At 46.9% G+C, this 17,624-nt stretch overlaps 7 protein-coding genes across 7 annotated transcripts; 4 read left to right on the top strand and 3 right to left on the bottom strand.

Annotated features, from left to right (window-relative positions):
* Positions 1-462: 462 nt before the first annotated feature.
* E1B28_012032 (uncharacterized protein) lies at positions 463-863 on the top strand (the record flags this gene model as incomplete). The annotated part of the gene is made up of 2 exons (XM_043157098.1): positions 463-546; positions 600-863. 2 exons carry the CDS (start codon positions 463-465, stop codon positions 861-863), a joined length of 348 nt encoding a protein of 115 aa, XP_043004464.1.
* Positions 864-1,920: 1,057 nt separating this feature from the next.
* E1B28_012033 (uncharacterized protein) lies at positions 1,921-4,305 on the bottom strand (the record flags this gene model as incomplete). Its single annotated transcript, XM_043157099.1, has 9 exons — positions 1,921-2,090; positions 2,153-2,593; positions 2,655-2,818; positions 2,868-3,319; positions 3,368-3,450; positions 3,503-3,570; positions 3,628-3,665; positions 3,724-3,945; positions 4,006-4,305. 9 exons carry the CDS (start codon positions 4,303-4,305, stop codon positions 1,921-1,923), a joined length of 1,938 nt encoding a protein of 645 aa, XP_043004465.1.
* Positions 4,306-4,461: 156 nt separating this feature from the next.
* On the bottom strand, positions 4,462-4,801 carry E1B28_012034 (uncharacterized protein; the record flags this gene model as incomplete). Its single annotated transcript, XM_043157100.1, has 2 exons — positions 4,462-4,612; positions 4,680-4,801. 2 exons carry the CDS (start codon positions 4,799-4,801, stop codon positions 4,462-4,464), a joined length of 273 nt encoding a protein of 90 aa, XP_043004466.1.
* Positions 4,802-5,478: 677 nt separating this feature from the next.
* E1B28_012035 (uncharacterized protein) lies at positions 5,479-7,036 on the bottom strand. Its single transcript, XM_043157101.1, has 4 exons — positions 6,737-7,036; positions 6,513-6,682; positions 5,818-6,456; positions 5,479-5,751 (listed from the first exon to the last, which is right to left on the bottom strand). Exons 1-4 carry the CDS (start codon positions 6,966-6,968, stop codon positions 5,686-5,688), a joined length of 1,107 nt encoding a protein of 368 aa, XP_043004467.1. The 5' UTR covers positions 6,969-7,036; the 3' UTR covers positions 5,479-5,685.
* Positions 7,037-7,980: 944 nt separating this feature from the next.
* E1B28_012036 (uncharacterized protein) lies at positions 7,981-9,820 on the top strand. The gene is made up of 9 exons (XM_043157102.1): positions 7,981-8,053; positions 8,118-8,264; positions 8,325-8,476; positions 8,528-8,822; positions 8,880-9,023; positions 9,087-9,104; positions 9,162-9,338; positions 9,401-9,508; positions 9,565-9,820. The coding sequence occupies exons 3-9, from the start codon at positions 8,433-8,435 to the stop codon at positions 9,667-9,669; spliced, it is 891 nt and encodes a 296-aa protein (XP_043004468.1). The 5' UTR covers positions 7,981-8,053; positions 8,118-8,264; positions 8,325-8,432; the 3' UTR covers positions 9,670-9,820.
* Positions 9,821-10,037: 217 nt separating this feature from the next.
* E1B28_012037 (uncharacterized protein) lies at positions 10,038-12,652 on the top strand. The gene is made up of 9 exons (XM_043157103.1): positions 10,038-10,482; positions 10,534-10,758; positions 10,818-10,855; positions 10,910-10,977; positions 11,030-11,115; positions 11,177-11,625; positions 11,673-11,842; positions 11,903-12,370; positions 12,426-12,652. Exons 1-9 carry the CDS (start codon positions 10,330-10,332, stop codon positions 12,587-12,589), a joined length of 1,821 nt encoding a protein of 606 aa, XP_043004469.1. The 5' UTR covers positions 10,038-10,329; the 3' UTR covers positions 12,590-12,652.
* Positions 12,653-14,162: 1,510 nt separating this feature from the next.
* On the top strand, positions 14,163-16,430 carry E1B28_012038 (uncharacterized protein; the record flags this gene model as incomplete). Its single annotated transcript, XM_043157104.1, has 9 exons — positions 14,163-14,330; positions 14,384-14,605; positions 14,668-14,705; positions 14,760-14,827; positions 14,881-14,966; positions 15,027-15,478; positions 15,526-15,695; positions 15,756-16,208; positions 16,267-16,430. The coding sequence occupies exons 1-9, from the start codon at positions 14,178-14,180 to the stop codon at positions 16,428-16,430; spliced, it is 1,806 nt and encodes a 601-aa protein (XP_043004470.1). The 5' UTR covers positions 14,163-14,177.
* Between the last annotated feature and the right edge of the window lie 1,194 nt (positions 16,431-17,624).

Below are 17,624 nucleotides of genomic sequence, written 5' to 3' on the forward strand. Positions count from 1 at the left end.
ATTATCCTCGACGTCTAACTACGTACCACATGTATCATGTATATCTAACAGAAGAGAAAGGTGCTCATACCGGTAGTAGAGCCTGTATATGCCATGTGCCCCGTTCCTGTCATGATACGCCTCGACCATCTCACATGTGCCTTCATGTGTAGCAGATAATCATCCTACGAGGGGTCGTCAAGGGATGGTTTGCCTGCTCAATGAACGTTGAGCGGCTGAACACGTTCAGGATGAACCCGTCCAAACCTATCGTCGTGATGACCCTATCTTCAGTCTTCATTGAATTCCATCCTGGTTCATTGCAATGTTCAGCTGATGCAAACACTTGAGGTAATCTGTATCGAATGCGAGCGGGCCACCTCGGTGTCAATAGACCAGGTACGTTGAGGTAGTGGCGAAGTGGGATGAACGGACATTTTTGAGTATCCAATTCTGCACAGGTCCAATTTCGCTACAAATCTGATGGCATGTATTCAGCTTTATGTCTCGCCGTACGGTCTGATGTTAGGACCTACCAGTGGGAAATCCAATTTGGGAGACTTTCTGGTAAGTTGAACGTAAACGCAAACAGGAGCATCAGTTGATGTAGCTTCGAGAAGGTCCACGTCGAGAACAGGAACGAGAAGATCGTTGTCGAGAGCGCCGGTGTTGACAGATGGGGTGTCCTTGGAGAGGAATGCGGAGAGGGGTGGAAGGAGGGTGGCGAGGGGTTGGTGGATATAGCTACTACGTTGGGTATTTCAAGTGCTTTGGCTTCATCTTCTTCGCCGTCGTCTACGGAGGAGGAGGCCTCCTCACCTTCTTCATATGGCCATGTTGGTGATGGGGTGCCTATGGATTTGTCGAACATAGAAGAAGCTTAGTTGTAACACCTGGCGAGTCGCGACCCCTCCAGAAGTCATTCAACGCTACATGTTCCCGGGCTTCGAGTACAGCGATGCGGAAAGAACAACTCCCAGAAAGGAAGAGCAGGTGGAAACCACTTCAGATTTGGCTGCGAATCTGGGAACATTGAGGCCAGTTGGTGTTTGTAAATGTTTGTGATTTCGCATTTCGCTGAATTCGCTGTGCGTAAATCCCCTTTGGACGCAGTGGATGCCAGGGACCTGATGTACACTAACTTTGATACACGTCTTTGATTACTCAGTAACTAGTGAACCCAGGAATAATTCGGAGTATGAGGGACAATGGTGCTGCGGAAGGACAATTGCCAAAAAATCAACCGTAGACTTCCCGTCGACGCCACATGACTTACTTAGGAGGAATAATACAGGGCCAGCGGGGAACCAGTTTTTTCATCGAACTACACACAACGGTCTCCGAGATCATTTTCCTCTCTCGAGCGCTCGTCGTGGATACATGCGGGAGAACGGATGGTTCTTGGGCTGTCCTGGAGGGATTGAGAGGAGGGTCGCGCCTTTGAAGTCGTATCTGGGTTAGAACAGGATAAGGTACGTTTACTGTTTTCCCGGTTACCTCGACTTGAAGACTAAGACAATTCGAAAACGGCCGGACAACAAGACAGAGGAAGAAGAAACGCTCTCACCTATCGAAGATTTTGGTTTCTGGGGAGAAGTCTGCGTTGTCAATCTTGCTCAAAATTCCAAGCGAAGAGTTTTGAATGGTATTAACTTGACAATAGCAAACTAACACTATGTAGAACGGGTCCGTACGAACTGGGAGATTGTAATAACAAAACCTACTGCGAAACCGTCATAGCGATACAAACACCAGTGGTCAAGTGTGAATCTGAGTCTGTAGAAATGGTTGTGTCCACCTCACAAAGGGCATCGTGCCCATAGTTTTGAACGGCAGAAGCACTGGAATCCGTGCTGAGTAAGAAATTGCGCGAAAAGACTGGGACCCGCTGACAGATGCCACGGTTAGTAGCATCGGCCTAAAGTTTGACGCTACTACCTCTTAGTCCACTTCCATGCCCGTGTCTGTGGAGAAGGAGACATCTGCCATCATCTCCACGTCCTCGAACACTGAACTGATACCAGGTTGTAAGTGGGAATAAGGCGTCGGCGAGTCTACGTCCATGGATCCGTCGTCTCCAGTAACGACACTGTCTGTATATGACGTTGAGTCTAAGAGAGGAAACTCATTATACCAGCTAGCTGAAGTTGGTGTATTTAAGTGGGGAACGTACCCATATCTTCGGAGAGATCCTCAAAGTGCCAATCATCCACGCCGGAATATATTACTTCCATGCGAGCGAAATCGGTTGTGGTGGGATCAGAGCCTTTCCTCTCTTGCCAAACCGAGATTAAGTCGTATACATCGGCGTCCCAGGAGTGTGTGGAAACTAAAACACTTGGAACAATGGAAGGGATCCGAAACGACAAAAGTTGGTATTCTGCCATGACCGATTTCCCATCAGGATCCTGGGAGTAATAGTAGAAGTCCTTCCGTGATCTCCAAGCATGTATGTCAGGAGATCCATCAAGAAAATGCGGTGGCGGGTGTAAAAACAGATAGCAATAATCAGTTTGATGATTGTCAATTTTGGGGGCAATCAAATCAAAGCTGTCTTTGACCTCAGAATCAAAAGTGCCAAGACGAAGGTTCAAGTCAATCGAGTGCATGAGTTCTACCAAAGTCAGGAAGGTATCGTGTTGAATGGAATCAGGAATGCAGCTGGAGATACTTACCGTAGTCTGCCCATTCATGCTTTGGAATATTCAGTGTGCTGAAAATGCTGCATGCTTGGGATAGCCAAACCAAATATTGCTGACGCCGTGGCATATCCATTTCATATTCGAACCAGCAAAGGAATTCTCCTTGCCTCAACCGAGTTGTCGAATTTATAGAAAAGCTGGAAGGGAATTAGATCTACCCTCGACGTCTACGAGTGAAAAGCATACCGTCTCCTTCCATCTTCCATCGTGATTGGGTCGAGATCCTCGCTAAATATGGGATACTCTACTTTGCGCTTCCATCGGGCCTGGAATCTTGCAAACGGTCGGCCAGAAGAACGAGTCCAAACTTGACATGTATGACGCGGACATCGTTCTATTTTTAGATCCATGTCGCTCGATGTGCCTGTGGACGCGAAAATCTCCAAGAAGATGTGATCCGGGCAATATTTGATCAGGTACTCGGTGATACAATCGGCGCTGTACGTCGCAGGGTGAAGAACCGGATTGTCTGAGCAACTTTCGAGCTGCCAGTCAGAATGATCGTCGACGTAAAAGTAACCAGGCCAGGGTCCCTCTGGGCCGAAAGATACTCTTCCATTTCTTGGTTGAATCCACACATTGTACCAGTGATATGAATTCCGCTGCGTCGGACACCATTCAGGCAGGTTTTTCTTTGCCTACAGCCATTAGAATGGAATAAATCCGTGGTCAAAGGAGGAACTCACGATGGAGGCTTGGAAAGAGAGATAACATTGCAGAGCTGTTGAGAATTGATGGTGCCGTTGAATATGTTGTACTGGAATAAGTTCTGTATAAAAAGGAATCCAGAAACATGTTCGACGATCTGATACAATACGCACCTTCGTGAAATAGGACCATCGGAATATCCGAGTCATTAAAACCTCGTAGCTGTACGACATTGGCGTATCTACTCGTCCGCCGCTGTTAATATCTGCCCGCTACATGTTAAGGGTGTAAGACAGACCGGTTTCGTGAATACCTGAGGCAATCCCGCTTGAATACCTAAACATTCTGGACGTGAGCATTGCACTATCAAATCGATGCAGTGGTGCGTACTAACCTTCTGCGCATCAGGTCCAGTGTAAATTATACTCAAGAGCGGCAAAGACTCTTTCACTCCTTGGACAAGACAAGCCAGATGTGCAGTCCGTTTCGCTCTCGACCTCTCCCGTCCTTCCCTCCAACTGAGATTTTCTGGATCATCTTCATATTCTCGTCGTAGAACTGGATTTTCAGTGAAAGTTTTGAGGATCTTGATTCTCCCTGCAGGAAATCGGTCATACTATATGGTAATTATGAATATGTACAAGGAAGAAATTCGTATGATATCCAAGCGACGTACCTCCTGATACAACTTCACTTTCCATTCTTCCTCCCCCGGACCAGGTACTTGATGTGCATGCTGCAGGTAGTACGTATTGACGTTCTGATTTCCGTGGACAATGCTCAAGTTCGCAGTTCCAAAATTCAAATGAGATGCTTTCTTGAACATTTTGAAGGAATCGACGTTGCAGTAACTGGCGGTGGTGATGGGGCAAGATAAAGGCTGTTGAAATGTTGTTCGTGGGACATGAGGCCTGTCATCTCTGTATAAGGTTTGATGCATGATGTCCAGCACTCTGCTGCATGTTCTGATGTGCATTCCGACTTATCGATCATCGGGTCGAGGGGGCCGGGTTTGCAGACGCGAAGAGTCGGAGTGTAAAAGTCAAAGTTTAAACCCATTTCCAACCGCTGATTCACAGTGGAAAATTCAAAATAGAATGTTACGAAGCGTGAAGGAAGAATAATGTCCGCATTATCCATGTAGCATATAGAGGCATGATTCGATAGGTACCAATGCCAACCTTCCATTCGCATCATTCTCCCCAAGCGCCTTGACGGAACAGACGGCGAGAGCGCTGAGAGCTGGGCCTTGAATAGGATATCTTGGCCAATGGTCTTGCAAGCTATGATTATCAAGGAAGAAGGAAAAGGTTGACCGTTGGAAAAGGGAATAATTATGGAGGAACGTACCAGGCGTCTGCCCATCCGACCGTTGAACATTGAACGTTGAGCTTTCTATTTCGTCGACGTAAGAGATGGATGGAACTTTGAAGGTTTGTATCTTCTACGCCAATTCCATCATGCATCGTCATTGCAAAGTATGTGCTTCTAATGCTGTTGTTGGATGTACTCGAAAACAGCAGATGGAGAACATTGCATTCCGGGCGAGCGCCATCCAGAGTGAGCGATAGATAACACGGCAAGGGGGCCGTTTGTCGTTCAACCAGGTCTAGAGACTACTATTAGAAACGATATGGCGACAATTGTAAAAAAACGCACATAAGATCACTGCACTCGATAATACCAATATCACCCTGTCTTAGCCTTATTTCTATTCATGTCGAGACGAGTCTTCGTTCAAAATGCAACCTCTCCACACGACCTTGAGAAAAAAGAGAAAAACTGTTCGTCGTCCAACCCTAGTCAGAAACGCTAGAGTAAGTAAAACGTACGTCGGTGTTTCCTATGCACAAAGATATCAGGTGCAGCGTCATTTTACTATCGATATCATTGGTATTCCAGTCGAGATCCGTCGATTCCAAAGTTCAAATGAAAGAAAGCGGGGGTCGTCCAACGAGTGAACGTGGGAATAAGCTCGGTGGGTAACCGGTAACAGCCGGACGGCGATAAGTTCCGAGCATTCTCCCTTATCCCCTCCCTTGCTAGTTTGGACTGTTTGTACATCCAGCCAATATCTCTCACTTATCGTACAATCCGGCTGTCTGGCACCGTATTTCTGGCATAACACGCATGTAGAATCTAGAAATGACTGGCAGGAAGAAAGAGATGGTGTAAGGTACGTCGCGTTAGAGTGCGTTCAGGACAAAAAGCAAAAGTTCAAGGGCGTGAAAATTTCGGATATTTCGGATATTGCACGAGTCGATTGAGTACTACACCACAACATTGAGAAATACTATAGAGAAACTAAGAGGTTCGTACGAAATCACAATTGAGGTGTCGTGGAAGGCATTTCCTTTCACACAAACGGCGTAAGGAGCTGCCAGCCCTGTTTACGACTAGAGTCACAATCCCAGATTTCAAGCTAAGCAAAAAGGGAAAAGGGAGCTGTCAGTTGGATATCATAATCAATAACTAATAAGAAACATACGTCGTTTCCAGAAGCAAGATTCCCATCCTTCACATCCACACACTTGCTTTGTCCAGCCCAAGAAATCACTCTCGAAGCTTCCGGACCATCAACATTCCACAGCTGATTCGTATTCCCCTCGCTGCACGACCAAATCTGGAGCAAATTCCCATTCGACGAGTCTCCACCAGTAGCATCAAGACACTTTGTCCCATCAAACGTCTTAATCTGGCCAGTAAACCCAATAGCCGGAAGCACCCATGTCCAATTCCCATTGGGGAACGTCCCCATTGGGTTGGCACAGGTAGTAAGTGAAACACTCGCACCATCGGCGTTCTGAGCAGCTGCCATACATTGGTTAGCTTGGTGTGGAAGTGTTCCTGCTGCTTCAACCATGACACCCGTCGTAGGGTTGGGAGGTTTAGGTACAGATATAGGAGCCCATTGTTGATTCCAGTTATTCGAGTCGCAGGTCCAGAGTTGGAGTTGATTCCCGTTGTTGATGTTACCGTCCGTAAGATCGATACATTTATTCGTTCCGGCCCATTGGAAGGTAAAATCGGTGACGGATATCCACAACTGGTTAGTGCTTCCGGAAATGCAGGTCCAAACTTGGAGTTTGGTACCGTCAGCGTTGATCCCGTCTTTCACGTCCAAACACTTGAGTTTCTGAGTTTCAGTCTCTGAGAGAAGACGTTGGCATAAAATTATTATACCTTGTCGTCGTCGAAAATCTTCAGTGGCTGAGGTGGCGAGTTTTGTGAGTTGAAGCCAGTGAAGTCCCAGTCTTGCTTGGTTAAATCCGTGTCACAATCTTGGACCACGACCGGGGCACCATCAGCGTCAGAAGAGGCGGTAATGCATCCAAATCTGCCCTCGGCTAGGACTGGGATAGGGTGAGCATGAATCCCAAATGAAAGGTCGTAAGTAGAATACTCACAAGCGGGATTAGTGTTCTGGAGCTTCGAGGCGGTGGAAACAGTGGCGAGAGCGGACAGCCCGAGGGAAATTATTGCACTGGAACGCATGGTATAAGTCGTATTGGACTCGGGACAAGTTGGTAGCCTTGAGAGAAATGCTCTGAGGTTATATAGCCAAATCTCTGGGCGCTCCGACTGGATCGGAACCAATTTCCGACGCAGACGCTCCGCGGAACAACAGAAAGTCTTCATACTTCCGTATTTTCGCACAGTGGCGATAGGTCTCCGATGTTAAAGGGACTGTAGTTGGAGTATTTGTAAAGCTTATTTATATCACGGATGTCCTTCAACCCCAATGAATAGATGCTCGAGTTAACTAGGAAGGAGAGTAAGAACGTACCTTGACATCTAGACGAGGTTCATCCGAATAGCAATGAGCGTCTTGATAAGAATACCATTCATTCGGGATGACTGGTGCGTTGACCATGACGCGAATGGACGCGTGTGAGTTGGAATCGGAGAAGCCATCCTATAAATAATAAGAGGACGATGTGTGCCGCGTTCGGATGCTCATCCAACGCTGCCGGAGCAGCTCCCCGTCCTCAAGGCCTCACCGCTGATAACTGTCATCTCGTTCATCTCGTTTATGCAAGTAGAGCCTTGAGATTCCGGGTTGGAAAATGAGGCTGAAAGTGCTTGATCTGTGCTGTTAACTTGAATTGAGCCAGAAAATTGTGAAAACTTACAAGTCCTCGATACCAACGTTCAACAGGGGTATAGGCCCGTTCTGTGGTTCGCAACTCCCAAAAAGGGTTTTTTGTTCATGACATAGAAGACCCTCGGACTCAAACAATCAAAGAAGAACTCGAGGGAATCACTGATGTGTGGCAAAGGGCCAGTTCAACCATGCACAACGCGTCTTGATTGGCACTGGCGGATGTTTTCGGAAGCGAAGACCCCACATAGACTAGAAGGTACTGCTAGCAGTTTATAATGGATTGAATTTGGCTCATCCGGGGTCGATTTATGGTCCTGGAAATCGTGGTAATATCGTGCCTGTGTCAACGACAAATATTGGTATTGATATACATTATCAGCGAGGAGCGCTACTGTCCAGAACTGTTTACAATCACATACCCTCAACGAGCACATTACGACAAACCCAAGAGAGAATACGTTGAAGAGGGAGCGTAGCGGTATGGGTCAAAGGAACTGGCTCCGTGGGAACGAAATGATGGAGTCAACGGATTTGGTCACCCACAAACACCCATAAACCTTGGCTGACACGGTCTCTACCAAGCAGCTCGAGCTCATCGTCTTTCGTTTTCTTCTGACTGGTGCGAGTCGCTATACTCTCATTTGTTCTTTATGAATACTAATACTTCATAATTTCGACTCCAGCGCAACTCTAGAGGCTCAAGCTCGATCCACACTGGAAAAATTTCCTTTTCATCGGAATAAATCAATCTCATCTCTTCAGATGTGGAAAATACGAGGACGGAGAGTGTGATATATCGGATCATGGTGTAGAGTTTACAAACGATCTCGGTGAGCCATTCACGTCCTCACTACCTCGAAAAACATTGGCTTAAAACGATTTTCGTCTAGAATTCATGGACGCTCTTAGCAGCGAACGATATTACGTCCAGGCGTCCAGACGTTCGTAGATACGATTTCCCATCTTCATCTCCGTCGAAACCGCGTACTTGAAGCAACATGACCATTGCTGCGCTTGACGAAGCCTTACTGCGCTTACGACGGTAAGCTTTCTTCCCCCCTTCACGTGGGTATCATATGCCGCAACTGAATAGACTTCAAGTTTTCACAAATCGCCTCATGGGCAAAGTAGGACTGCATAAATACGATAACGACTCGCAGCATCTGACCCTACATCATCCTGACCTCCCAATCGAAATCATGCAAAGCGAACGACAACGACGAGCTCAAGCCGCTGAAGAACGCCTTCGAAGACTACAAAATTCGACGTCTTTGAATGTTCCTTCCAAGTCGACTTACAAAGACCATGACGCAGGCGTTTGGGATCGGCATGAGATCCGCAAACAAATCAACACGCTTTTGGAGAAGCATGGTGTACGCACACTGAAAGTAAGTTATCACTTACAAGCATACGTCAGATATTCCGATCTTACCTTGTTTCTCTAGACGCTGCGTTCGATTGCTGAAAATATCCTCAAACCTGAGAACCTGGACAACCCGAAGAGCAAGTACAAAATCCTAGCAATGGAGTCTGATGCCGTGAAGAAGAAGATAACAGAGCCTGCTGGTGTCAAGCAGATGGTCATTGACGTGAGTTTAAACAACCCATACCTAAAACTTCTCTTCGAATCTCAGAACTGATTCAAATGGCAGATGGGATTTCGAAAGATGGTGAGCCAATCTAAGTCTTTTTTACAGAGGCCTCGTCGTCCTCAATATGGTTTGTAGGACATTGTGAAAAATCAAGAACATCGCGTCTGGTTGCTCAACTATCGCGATCGCCTTCGTTTGTACGAAGAGCTCCTGAACAACGCTATAGTCGAAGCGCCTATTAACGAAGCTCGAAGGGATGAGGACTTAAGGATCCGAAGGGAAAGAGAAGAGAAAGAGGATTCGCGAATGAAGGTGAGGCTCTAATTAACCTTCCCTTGATCCTCCGGGAGACTCAAGGCGTTGTCTTTTGATAGGAACGCCAGCGGTTCAGGGATGACAGAGCCCGTGTTCGTGAACGATGTGAACGGGAAAAGCAGTTGAGAGAGAATAGGCAAGTAGACCTTGGTACATCTCGGGCAGTGGTGAGTGCATTCCTTGTATCCCAACGTCGGGCTACGACTGAGAGCACCGATATCAGGTGCCGGCGAAATCGGCGAAGATTCATACTTTGAGCGACACCCTCTCGAAAGAATCAGATGCTTGTGGGGCCACGGTCGCCAAACCCCATGGAACCGCCATTTAGGTACAGACACACGGATAGACGGTCTCTGTTTGCCCTTTTCTTTTGTATGCTTCGAGTTTTCTAAGCAACAGACAGGAGGAATCTGATGATACGAGGGAATGATGTTCTTATGGTTGATAATGCTACGAAAAGATGAATTTTGACGAGCCTCTTTGAATCTATGCGTGCTCCAGGCGAGGGTCGGATACTCTTGAGGATAGAACCTTTGAACGAACGATTCAGTTTCAGGATGTAGGCTGATATTGCATGAAAGTTTGGATGCTGAGCGCTGAGTGTCGGTCAAGGCAAAGGCTGTTTTGGAAGTTTTTTGACAAAAACTAATGGTTTGTAGATGAATTTGCCAAACCGTGAGAGGTGACGATGTATCTCCGCAACTCTCATCATCTCAGTGATTGTGCAACTCTCTGCAACTCAATCCGATTTTCCTCCTTATATAACCAACAGTCATGATGCTCTACAGCTGGCAAAACAGCTAAGCTCAAGCGCCGAGCGAAGATGGTGTTGTTTTAAAATGTCAAAATCTATCACACCAGAGCGTACAGCATAGCGCTGCATCAAACCTTCATATACAGATAACAGTCTGCAACTCCCACGAACAGCTTTTAGACAGCTCTTTCCCTCCACTGTCACCACCAGTAGCGCAGTTTATTCCCCTTCGACATGTTCAACGACTCGTATTCCAACAAAGTCGGAAGCGCAACCCTCAACAACATTCAGGGAAACCAGCACATCAACTACTACCTACAACACCAGCATCAATCTGTACCGGCCCATGCAGGTGGAGAGGAATGGAAGAGGAAGATGTATCGAGAGGTGCGTACACTTTTTGAGTATTCGAGTATCTTCATCTCATAATTGTTGTAGTACACCTATGTTCCGGCAGGAAATATCAAGATCATCAAAACTATTGCTGTGCAAAGTGTTTGGCAACGAGAATACGAGAATGACCCCGACTGTCTTGAGTCGCACCATAGATACGACACATCAAGAGCGAATCGAGTAGCACATCTGGCTTGTATCAGCGTCGAAGGCAGGGAAGAGTCTTCTCCATTCCTATGTGTTGCGTATACCGGAAGCGATGCACAGAAGGTTGTTATGCACTACGCCGTTGATCGAGCGATGGATTACTCACCTTCTTAAACGCGCAGGTCTTCAAACGGGATTGCGTCGCTTTTTCTCGCATCAGGTGTGCCTCGTCTGCTCGTCCTGCAGCTGGCCAATAATAACCACAGATGAATAGAAGTGCTCATGTAATGCAGCTTCGGGGGTTTAATGATTCTGATATTCCGATGGTCCTCTTTCACGAAGGTGGCTGTCTTCTTGGGTCTTCAAAATTGTTTCTCAGATTGTTTTCATATAGAACTCATCCCGGTACATCATATTTTCCAACGACACCGTGAATCCTCTCTAGCTCTGCGATGCTATATTGCTTTGCAAGCCAGCATCGTAAGTTTCGCTGTCCATGAAGTTGTCATGGATTCTAATAGCGATGTCACTGTGGACACAGGCAAGGAAAAGTATACTTGAATGGCACCAGACCGAGGACGACTATTATTGCAGTAATGTTTGGATTCAACCAAGGAATGGAAGGATCTCGTTCGGCCCAGCAGTACCTCTGACCGAATATTTTTCTGTGTATGGCGGTTGGGAGCTTGGGAGCTGCACCGACATGCCAGCTGTTCCTATTGACATGTACAACGCCAATTGTCTCCTTAAGCATCTCCTCAACTATTCTTCGGACAATTTTCTTCTGTCCTGTCTTGATTTAACAGGCATATGTCGCCTGTTGTATCGAGAAGAAGTGTACGTCCCTCAAAACAATCAGGTCTGGCTTTGTTCATCTGGACGACCTATTGCGAATTTCCAACCTCGGTCCTGTTGGACTCATCGGGTGTGGCAATCCGCGTTTGTTGAAGACCATTGCCAACCAATCACGTTGGAAGATGGGAGGACACGGTATGTCATTCGATTAACTTTCGAAGATATACCTAATTAGCTTCTAGGTTACCTATGAAATCAATTGCTCTCCAGCTCGTGCATCAGGACTTTATCTCGTTCATATACAAGATGGATCAAGCACTTCCACATCGCCGTAGACATACAACTTGGCTTTCTCAATCATGTTGCATTTTCAGCACAATGAATACACCAAGGCATGAGTGGTCGGACTGTAGTCAGTATATTATACCAAGATTTTGATCCTATTCAACCGGGTAACCTCTTACTTTGATAGCATTGCTTGACTCGATTTGGCTGAAGCTCATCGTCGATCCCAACACGTTTGACCACACAAGTGATACCAACTTTGACTGCATTATGGTTCCCAGTGACCCGGGAACTCGGTATTACCTCTTCGTACTCCCGCCACCTCAAAGGATTGACAATTCTCCCGACGTGATTACTTGGATTTTAGGAAAGGATCTGTACTATTGGTCCTCTGATCCTGATGGGAAAATGGTGATGCCAGAGAACCAACGTGTATCGTTGGGGCTTCCTTCCTTTATTCCGGACGCTTCGGGTTCCTACCGAAGCTGGAGTGCTGAGACCTACGACCTCATGCGGGCATGGCAGGAGGCGAAAGGTTTTGACCCCTCGACGACCGATTTTGCGCGTTCTTCGGGCCACCCGATTATGGAACCAGCATTTTCCAACCCCATGGATGGCGATGTAGAGCGTTTTAGGGCTCTTTCCGAAGATACAGGTATGTTCCCATTCGATGTTTCTGTATTAATTGTAATAAACATTTTATGCTTCAGATGTGCTATTGTATACTACGCTGAAGGCCCGTAATAGCGATGAGAGAGCCATGGATGTAGATTTGCCGACATCCCTTTCCAACTTGCGAATAGAAGTAGGTGACCAAGGAGCCTCGGTGGTTGAAGGTTTTGTGACGGCGAGCACGGATATGGAGGTGGATTAGCGAGCAGCCAATTATAGATCTGAAGCTCGTCAGTTGTCACCCGAAATAGGTGCTTGCGACCTTTGTTCGCTGGTTTTCCCCAAGGCGAACATCGGCTCCTCATGAGGGCACCCACGCCCCGACTTCATCGACTCAGTGGGGATTACGAATCGGCGAATCCGTGTATCGGTGTCTTCCCCCTCGGCTGAAAGGCCTTTTCTGTTCATCTTGTGTTGGTTTGCATCCCTCGTGCCCGGTTTTCCATTCCTCCTTTGACAATGTTGTGTTTGCCCGTCGTCGGTTTATCTGTATAGTATAGCACTCAAGCAGGTTTCGATGCATTACCACCTAGTTTGTGTACATTTATGACATACCGTACTTGTCTATTGGTAGATTACCGGTTTGCCATTCAAAGTCAACATCTGACCATTCTACGTTACTCCCCCTGAACATTTACGAAAACGCAGGCTCTGAAGCAAGTCGAGTCAAGGCGAATGCGAGTTGAATATGAATGCCAGGTATGGCAGAACGGTTGAAGATGCGTCTGAAGGGCAGAGAAAGGAAGGTAAACAAACCAGCTTGTATATCAGAGAAGCGGAGACAGAAGACCTTGCCTTTTTGCATCGCGAACTTTGACTGGTCGGCGGTCAATGAGTGCAATGGATGGACAGGTCTCCACGACTGAGGAGTCTGTTGTCCAGTGTTGGATAGCCGCCAGTTACTGGGAAGGGATCTCAAGGGGACTGGAGTCGTGCATTAGTGAACGGGGCGGGCGAAACAGCGGCCATTTGAGTCACGAAACCGAACCCAATGTTCACTTCAGATGACCCGTCGATGAAGAAGTTCGGGACAACGATGTACCGTCGTGACTCTGATCTTGGGCTCTTTGCCAACTTCCGTTCGGACATTTTGTTCAGTTGGATAAAGGAGGCTTGGGAGTTAGTTACTGAAATCATTTTTCGATACACAGTTGTCATTAGTTGCAGTTTCCATTGCTCCATGAAACGGTTTGCTCACCTCTCCATTTCACATTGTCAGTTCAGTTTGAAACTTCCGCTGCAAGCTATCCCTGAGACCCTAACCCGATACGCGATCTATACGATCCGACATTGAATGAATAACGAAAGGTAAAATAGAAAGAAATCAAACTCGCCTCTGTTGCGCTGATCACCAATCGAGTCGAAAATTTCTTCCTTCCTGCTAGATGTGCTTCAGACTTTGAGCGCGGATTCTGGACTCCAGTGTCCGAAAGGTTCAAAAGCAGTCCGACTTGCTGAAAATAAGTCAGGCAACTTGAACTTGAAGGCAGGAGGAGAAGGTAACAGCGTCACGGTGATGACGACTGGGCCGGACCCCAACGGCGATGATCGATGCGCCGGGATTATCGTTATGACTTCGTCTCTGTTCTGCGATCAGTGAAATGACATCAACTCCCGTCTTGTCCCAAATTCGCCAGATAGTCTTCGTACCAAATGGCTATCAGATTCATCAAACAGAGTGCGAAATAATAGCACAGCGCCGAAATCAATCCTGATATACAGACGACGGTCTGCAAGTCCCACGGTTTCAACAGCTTTTTCTCCACTAGCAGTTTATCTCTCTCTCCGACATGTTTAACCACTCGTATTCTAACCAATTCGGAAGAGCAACGCTCAACAACATTCAGGGAAATCAACACATTAACTACTACCTACAACACCAGCATCAATCTGTACCGGCCCATGTAGGTGGAGAGGAGTGGAAGACGAGGATGTATCGGGAGGTGCGTACACTTTGAGTATCCGAGTGTCTTCATTCCGCTCATAGCTGTTGTAGTATTCCTATGTTCCGGCAGGGAATATCAAGATCATCAAAACCGTTGCTGTGCAAGGTGTTTTGCTACGAGAATACGAGAATGACCCCGACTGTCTTAAGTCGCACCAGAGATACGACGCGTCAAGGGCGAACCGGGAAGCACATCTGGCTTGTCTCGTTGAAGGGAGGAAAGAGTCTTCACCATTTTTATGTGTTGCGTATACTGGAAGCGACGCACAGAAGGTTGTTATGTACTACGTCGTTGATCGAGCGACGGATTGTTCACCTTCTTGAACACTGCGCAGGTCTTCAAACGGGATTACCTCGCATTTTCCCGCATCAGGTGCGTCTCATTTTGTCGTCCTTCAGCTGACCAATATTAACCACAAATGACTAGAAATGCTCATGTAATGCAGCTTCGGGGGTTTAATGATTCTGATATTCCGATGGTCCTCTTTCACGAAGGTGACTGTCTTCTTGGGTCGTTAAAAATTGTTTCTCAGATCGTTTTCACATAGAACTCATCCCGGTACATCATATTTTCCAAAGACACCGCGAACTCTCGATAGCTCTGCAATGCTATATTGCTTTGCAAGCCAGCATCGTACGTTTCGCTGTTCATGAGGTTGTCATGGATTCTAATGGCGAGTCACTGTGGACACAGGCAAGGGAAAGTATACTTGAATGGCACCAGACTGAGGTGGACCACTATTATTGCGATAATGTTTGGATTCAACCAAGGAATGGAAGGATCTCGTTCGGCCCACGGGTACCTCTGACTGAATATTTTTCTGTGTATGGCGGTTGGGAACTTGGAAACTGCACCGACATGCCAGCTCTTCCTACTTACATGTACAACGCCAATTGTCTCCTCAAGCATCTTCTCAACTACTCTTCAGACAATTTTCTTCTGTCCGGTCTTGATTCAACATTGATCAGTCACCTGTTGTATCGAGAGAAAGTGTACATCCCTCAGAACAATCAGGTCTGGCTTCGTTCATCTGGACGACCTATTACGAATTTCCAACCTCGGTCCTGTTGGACTCATCGGGTGTGGCAATTCCCGTTTGTTGAAGACCATTTCGAACTGATCACCTTAGAAGATGGGAGGACACGGTATGTCATTCGATTATCTTTTGAAGATACACCTAATTAGCTTCTAGGTTATCTATAAAATCAATTACTCCCCAGCTCTTGCATGAGTGCATTGTCTCGTTTGTATACGGGATGGATGAAGGACTTCCACATTGCCGTAGACATGGAAATTGGCTTTCCCAATCATGTAGCATTTTCAGCACAATGAATATACCAAGGCATGAATGGTCAGACTGTAGTGAGTATATTATACCAAAATTTTGATCCTATTCAACCGAGTAACCTCTTACTTTGATAGCGTTGCTTGGACAGATTTGGTTGGACCTCATCATTGATGACACCGAGCTTGACTGCATTGCCTCCGATATGATTCCCCATGACCTCGAAACTCAGTATTACCTCTTCGTACTCCCGCCACCTCAAAACATTAACAATTCTCCCGACGTGATTACATGGATGTTAGGAAAGGACCTGTACTATTGGTCCTCCGACCCTAATGGGCAAACGGTGATGCCAGAGAGTCAACGTGTATCGTTGGGGCTTCCTTCCCCTATTCCGGAAGCTTGGGGTACCTACGAGACCTGGAGTGCTGAGACATACGACCTCATGCGGGCATGGCAGGAGGCGAAAGGTTTTGACCCCTCGACGACCGATTTTGCGCGTTCTTTGGGCCACACGATTTTGGAACCATTATTTTCCGATCCCATGGATGGCGATGTAGAGCGTTTCAGGGCTCTTTCCGAAGATACGGGTATGTTCCCATTCGATGTTTTTGTATCAGTTGGAATAACTTTTTTTATCCTCTTCAGATGGGCCATCATATACTACGCTGAAGGCCCATAATGGCGACGAAGGAGCCATGGATGTAGATTTGCCGACATCCCTTTCCAGCTTGCGAATAGAAGTAGGTGGCCACGGAACCTCGGTGGTTGAAGGTTTTGTGGCTGCGAATACGGATGTGGAGGTGGATTAGGAGACAAAAGTCTCAGACCTGAACCTCGTCGTTACCGAAATAGGTACTTGTGACTTTGTTCGCTGGATTCCGTCTTTTCCCCCCAGAGGAATATCGGCTCCTCATGAGGGCTCCCCCGACTTCATGAGTCGACAACGCTGGTGTTCTTCGCCCTCTCCTTCAAGGGTCGTACTACGCCTTTCTCCGTTCATCCATGTTGACTTTCTTCCACTCAGTTTTTGATTTGGAGCCCTTGATAGTACCGTGTTTGTCCATTGTCGGTGTTTCTGTCTATAATCATACACATTTCCTCGAAGTCTGGAGTGTATACAGGCATCAGAGCTTTCTATTGTGTATTCTGTCCACTCGACATATGCATAGGATCATTCTACGCCGGTATACCCTCGGCTGAACATGGTTGAAGATTAGGTACCTACAACATGTCGAGGCGAACGCGAATCCAGCCGGGATGAGCACCAGGTATACGGTATTAAATTTGAAGATGCGTCTGAAAGGAAACGAATCAGATTGTATATCGAGGAGACGGAAGATCCATAACTCGCCTTTTCCCGCATCACAAACGTTGACTAGTCGGCGAACGAAAGAGCAGTCATCTGAGTCACCAACTTCTTTACAACTTCTTTATGTAGCCGAACGTTCACCGGCACCCTTAACCCATCGAAGAAATTCGAGGCGCCGACGACGATGAGAGGCAGAATCAAGGCCCTCAGAACCGTTGATAGGGCATTGTGCGCGCTTTTTCGTTCATCCGAGATGACTTTGGTCTCCTGGTCCGATCCCTAATGATGGTAGTCCACGGAGTGTATCGCCATTTGCGCATGTAGTAGATTATAATACCACCTAGTTTTATAACAAGGGTGACCCACCGAGTATGTGACGTCTGAACATTCGACTGTGTCTCGAATCCCTCAATTGGCAAGCGCGTGACTCCGATGAAGACTTATCGTTCTCTGAAGTCGGTGTCGGAAAAAGTATTAAGTAATCATAAGCGCTTATGAGGTCAATAAGACGCCTTAAGACCGGGTGCACTTACAAGCGCTTACAGGAGAAGGCGGATCTATTACCAGAGAGGTGTACCGGGCTGATAAGGAGCTTATGACCGGGCTGATAAGGACCTTATGACATCGTTGTAAGCGGCTATCTAACCAGACCAGGTGAGCTGATAAGGACTTTATGACATCGTTGTAAGCAACT

This window comes from Marasmius oreades, chromosome 8 (genome assembly GCF_018924745.1).
Source record: "Marasmius oreades isolate 03SP1 chromosome 8, whole genome shotgun sequence".
Classification (NCBI taxonomy): Eukaryota; Fungi; Basidiomycota; class Agaricomycetes; order Agaricales; family Marasmiaceae; genus Marasmius; species Marasmius oreades.

Excerpts from the sequence above, each read along its gene's own strand:
- E1B28_012035 (XM_043157101.1), bottom strand. The coding sequence starts at position 6,968 with ATGAAGACTTTCTGTTGTTCCGCGGAGCGTCTGCGTCGGAAATTGGTT. Across the intron at positions 6,683-6,736 it reads CCAGAACACTAATCCCGCTT|TCCTAGCCGAGGGCAGATTT; the intron begins GTGAGTATTCTA and ends ACCCTATCCCAG. Across the intron at positions 6,457-6,512 it reads AGATTTTCGACGACGACAAG|TGTTTGGACGTGAAAGACGG; the intron begins GTATAATAATTT and ends CAGAAACTCAAG.
- E1B28_012036 (XM_043157102.1), top strand. The coding sequence starts at position 8,433 with ATGACCATTGCTGCGCTTGACGAAGCCTTACTGCGCTTACGACG. Across the intron at positions 8,477-8,527 it reads GCCTTACTGCGCTTACGACG|ACTTCAAGTTTTCACAAATC; the intron begins GTAAGCTTTCTT and ends GCAACTGAATAG. Across the intron at positions 9,339-9,400 it reads AAGAGGATTCGCGAATGAAG|GAACGCCAGCGGTTCAGGGA; the intron begins GTGAGGCTCTAA and ends GTCTTTTGATAG.
- E1B28_012037 (XM_043157103.1), top strand. The coding sequence starts at position 10,330 with ATGTTCAACGACTCGTATTCCAACAAAGTCGGAAGCGCAACCCTCAAC. Across the intron at positions 11,116-11,176 it reads TTGCTTTGCAAGCCAGCATC|GCAAGGAAAAGTATACTTGA; the intron begins GTAAGTTTCGCT and ends CTGTGGACACAG. Across the intron at positions 11,843-11,902 it reads GCATGAGTGGTCGGACTGTA|CATTGCTTGACTCGATTTGG; the intron begins GTCAGTATATTA and ends TTACTTTGATAG.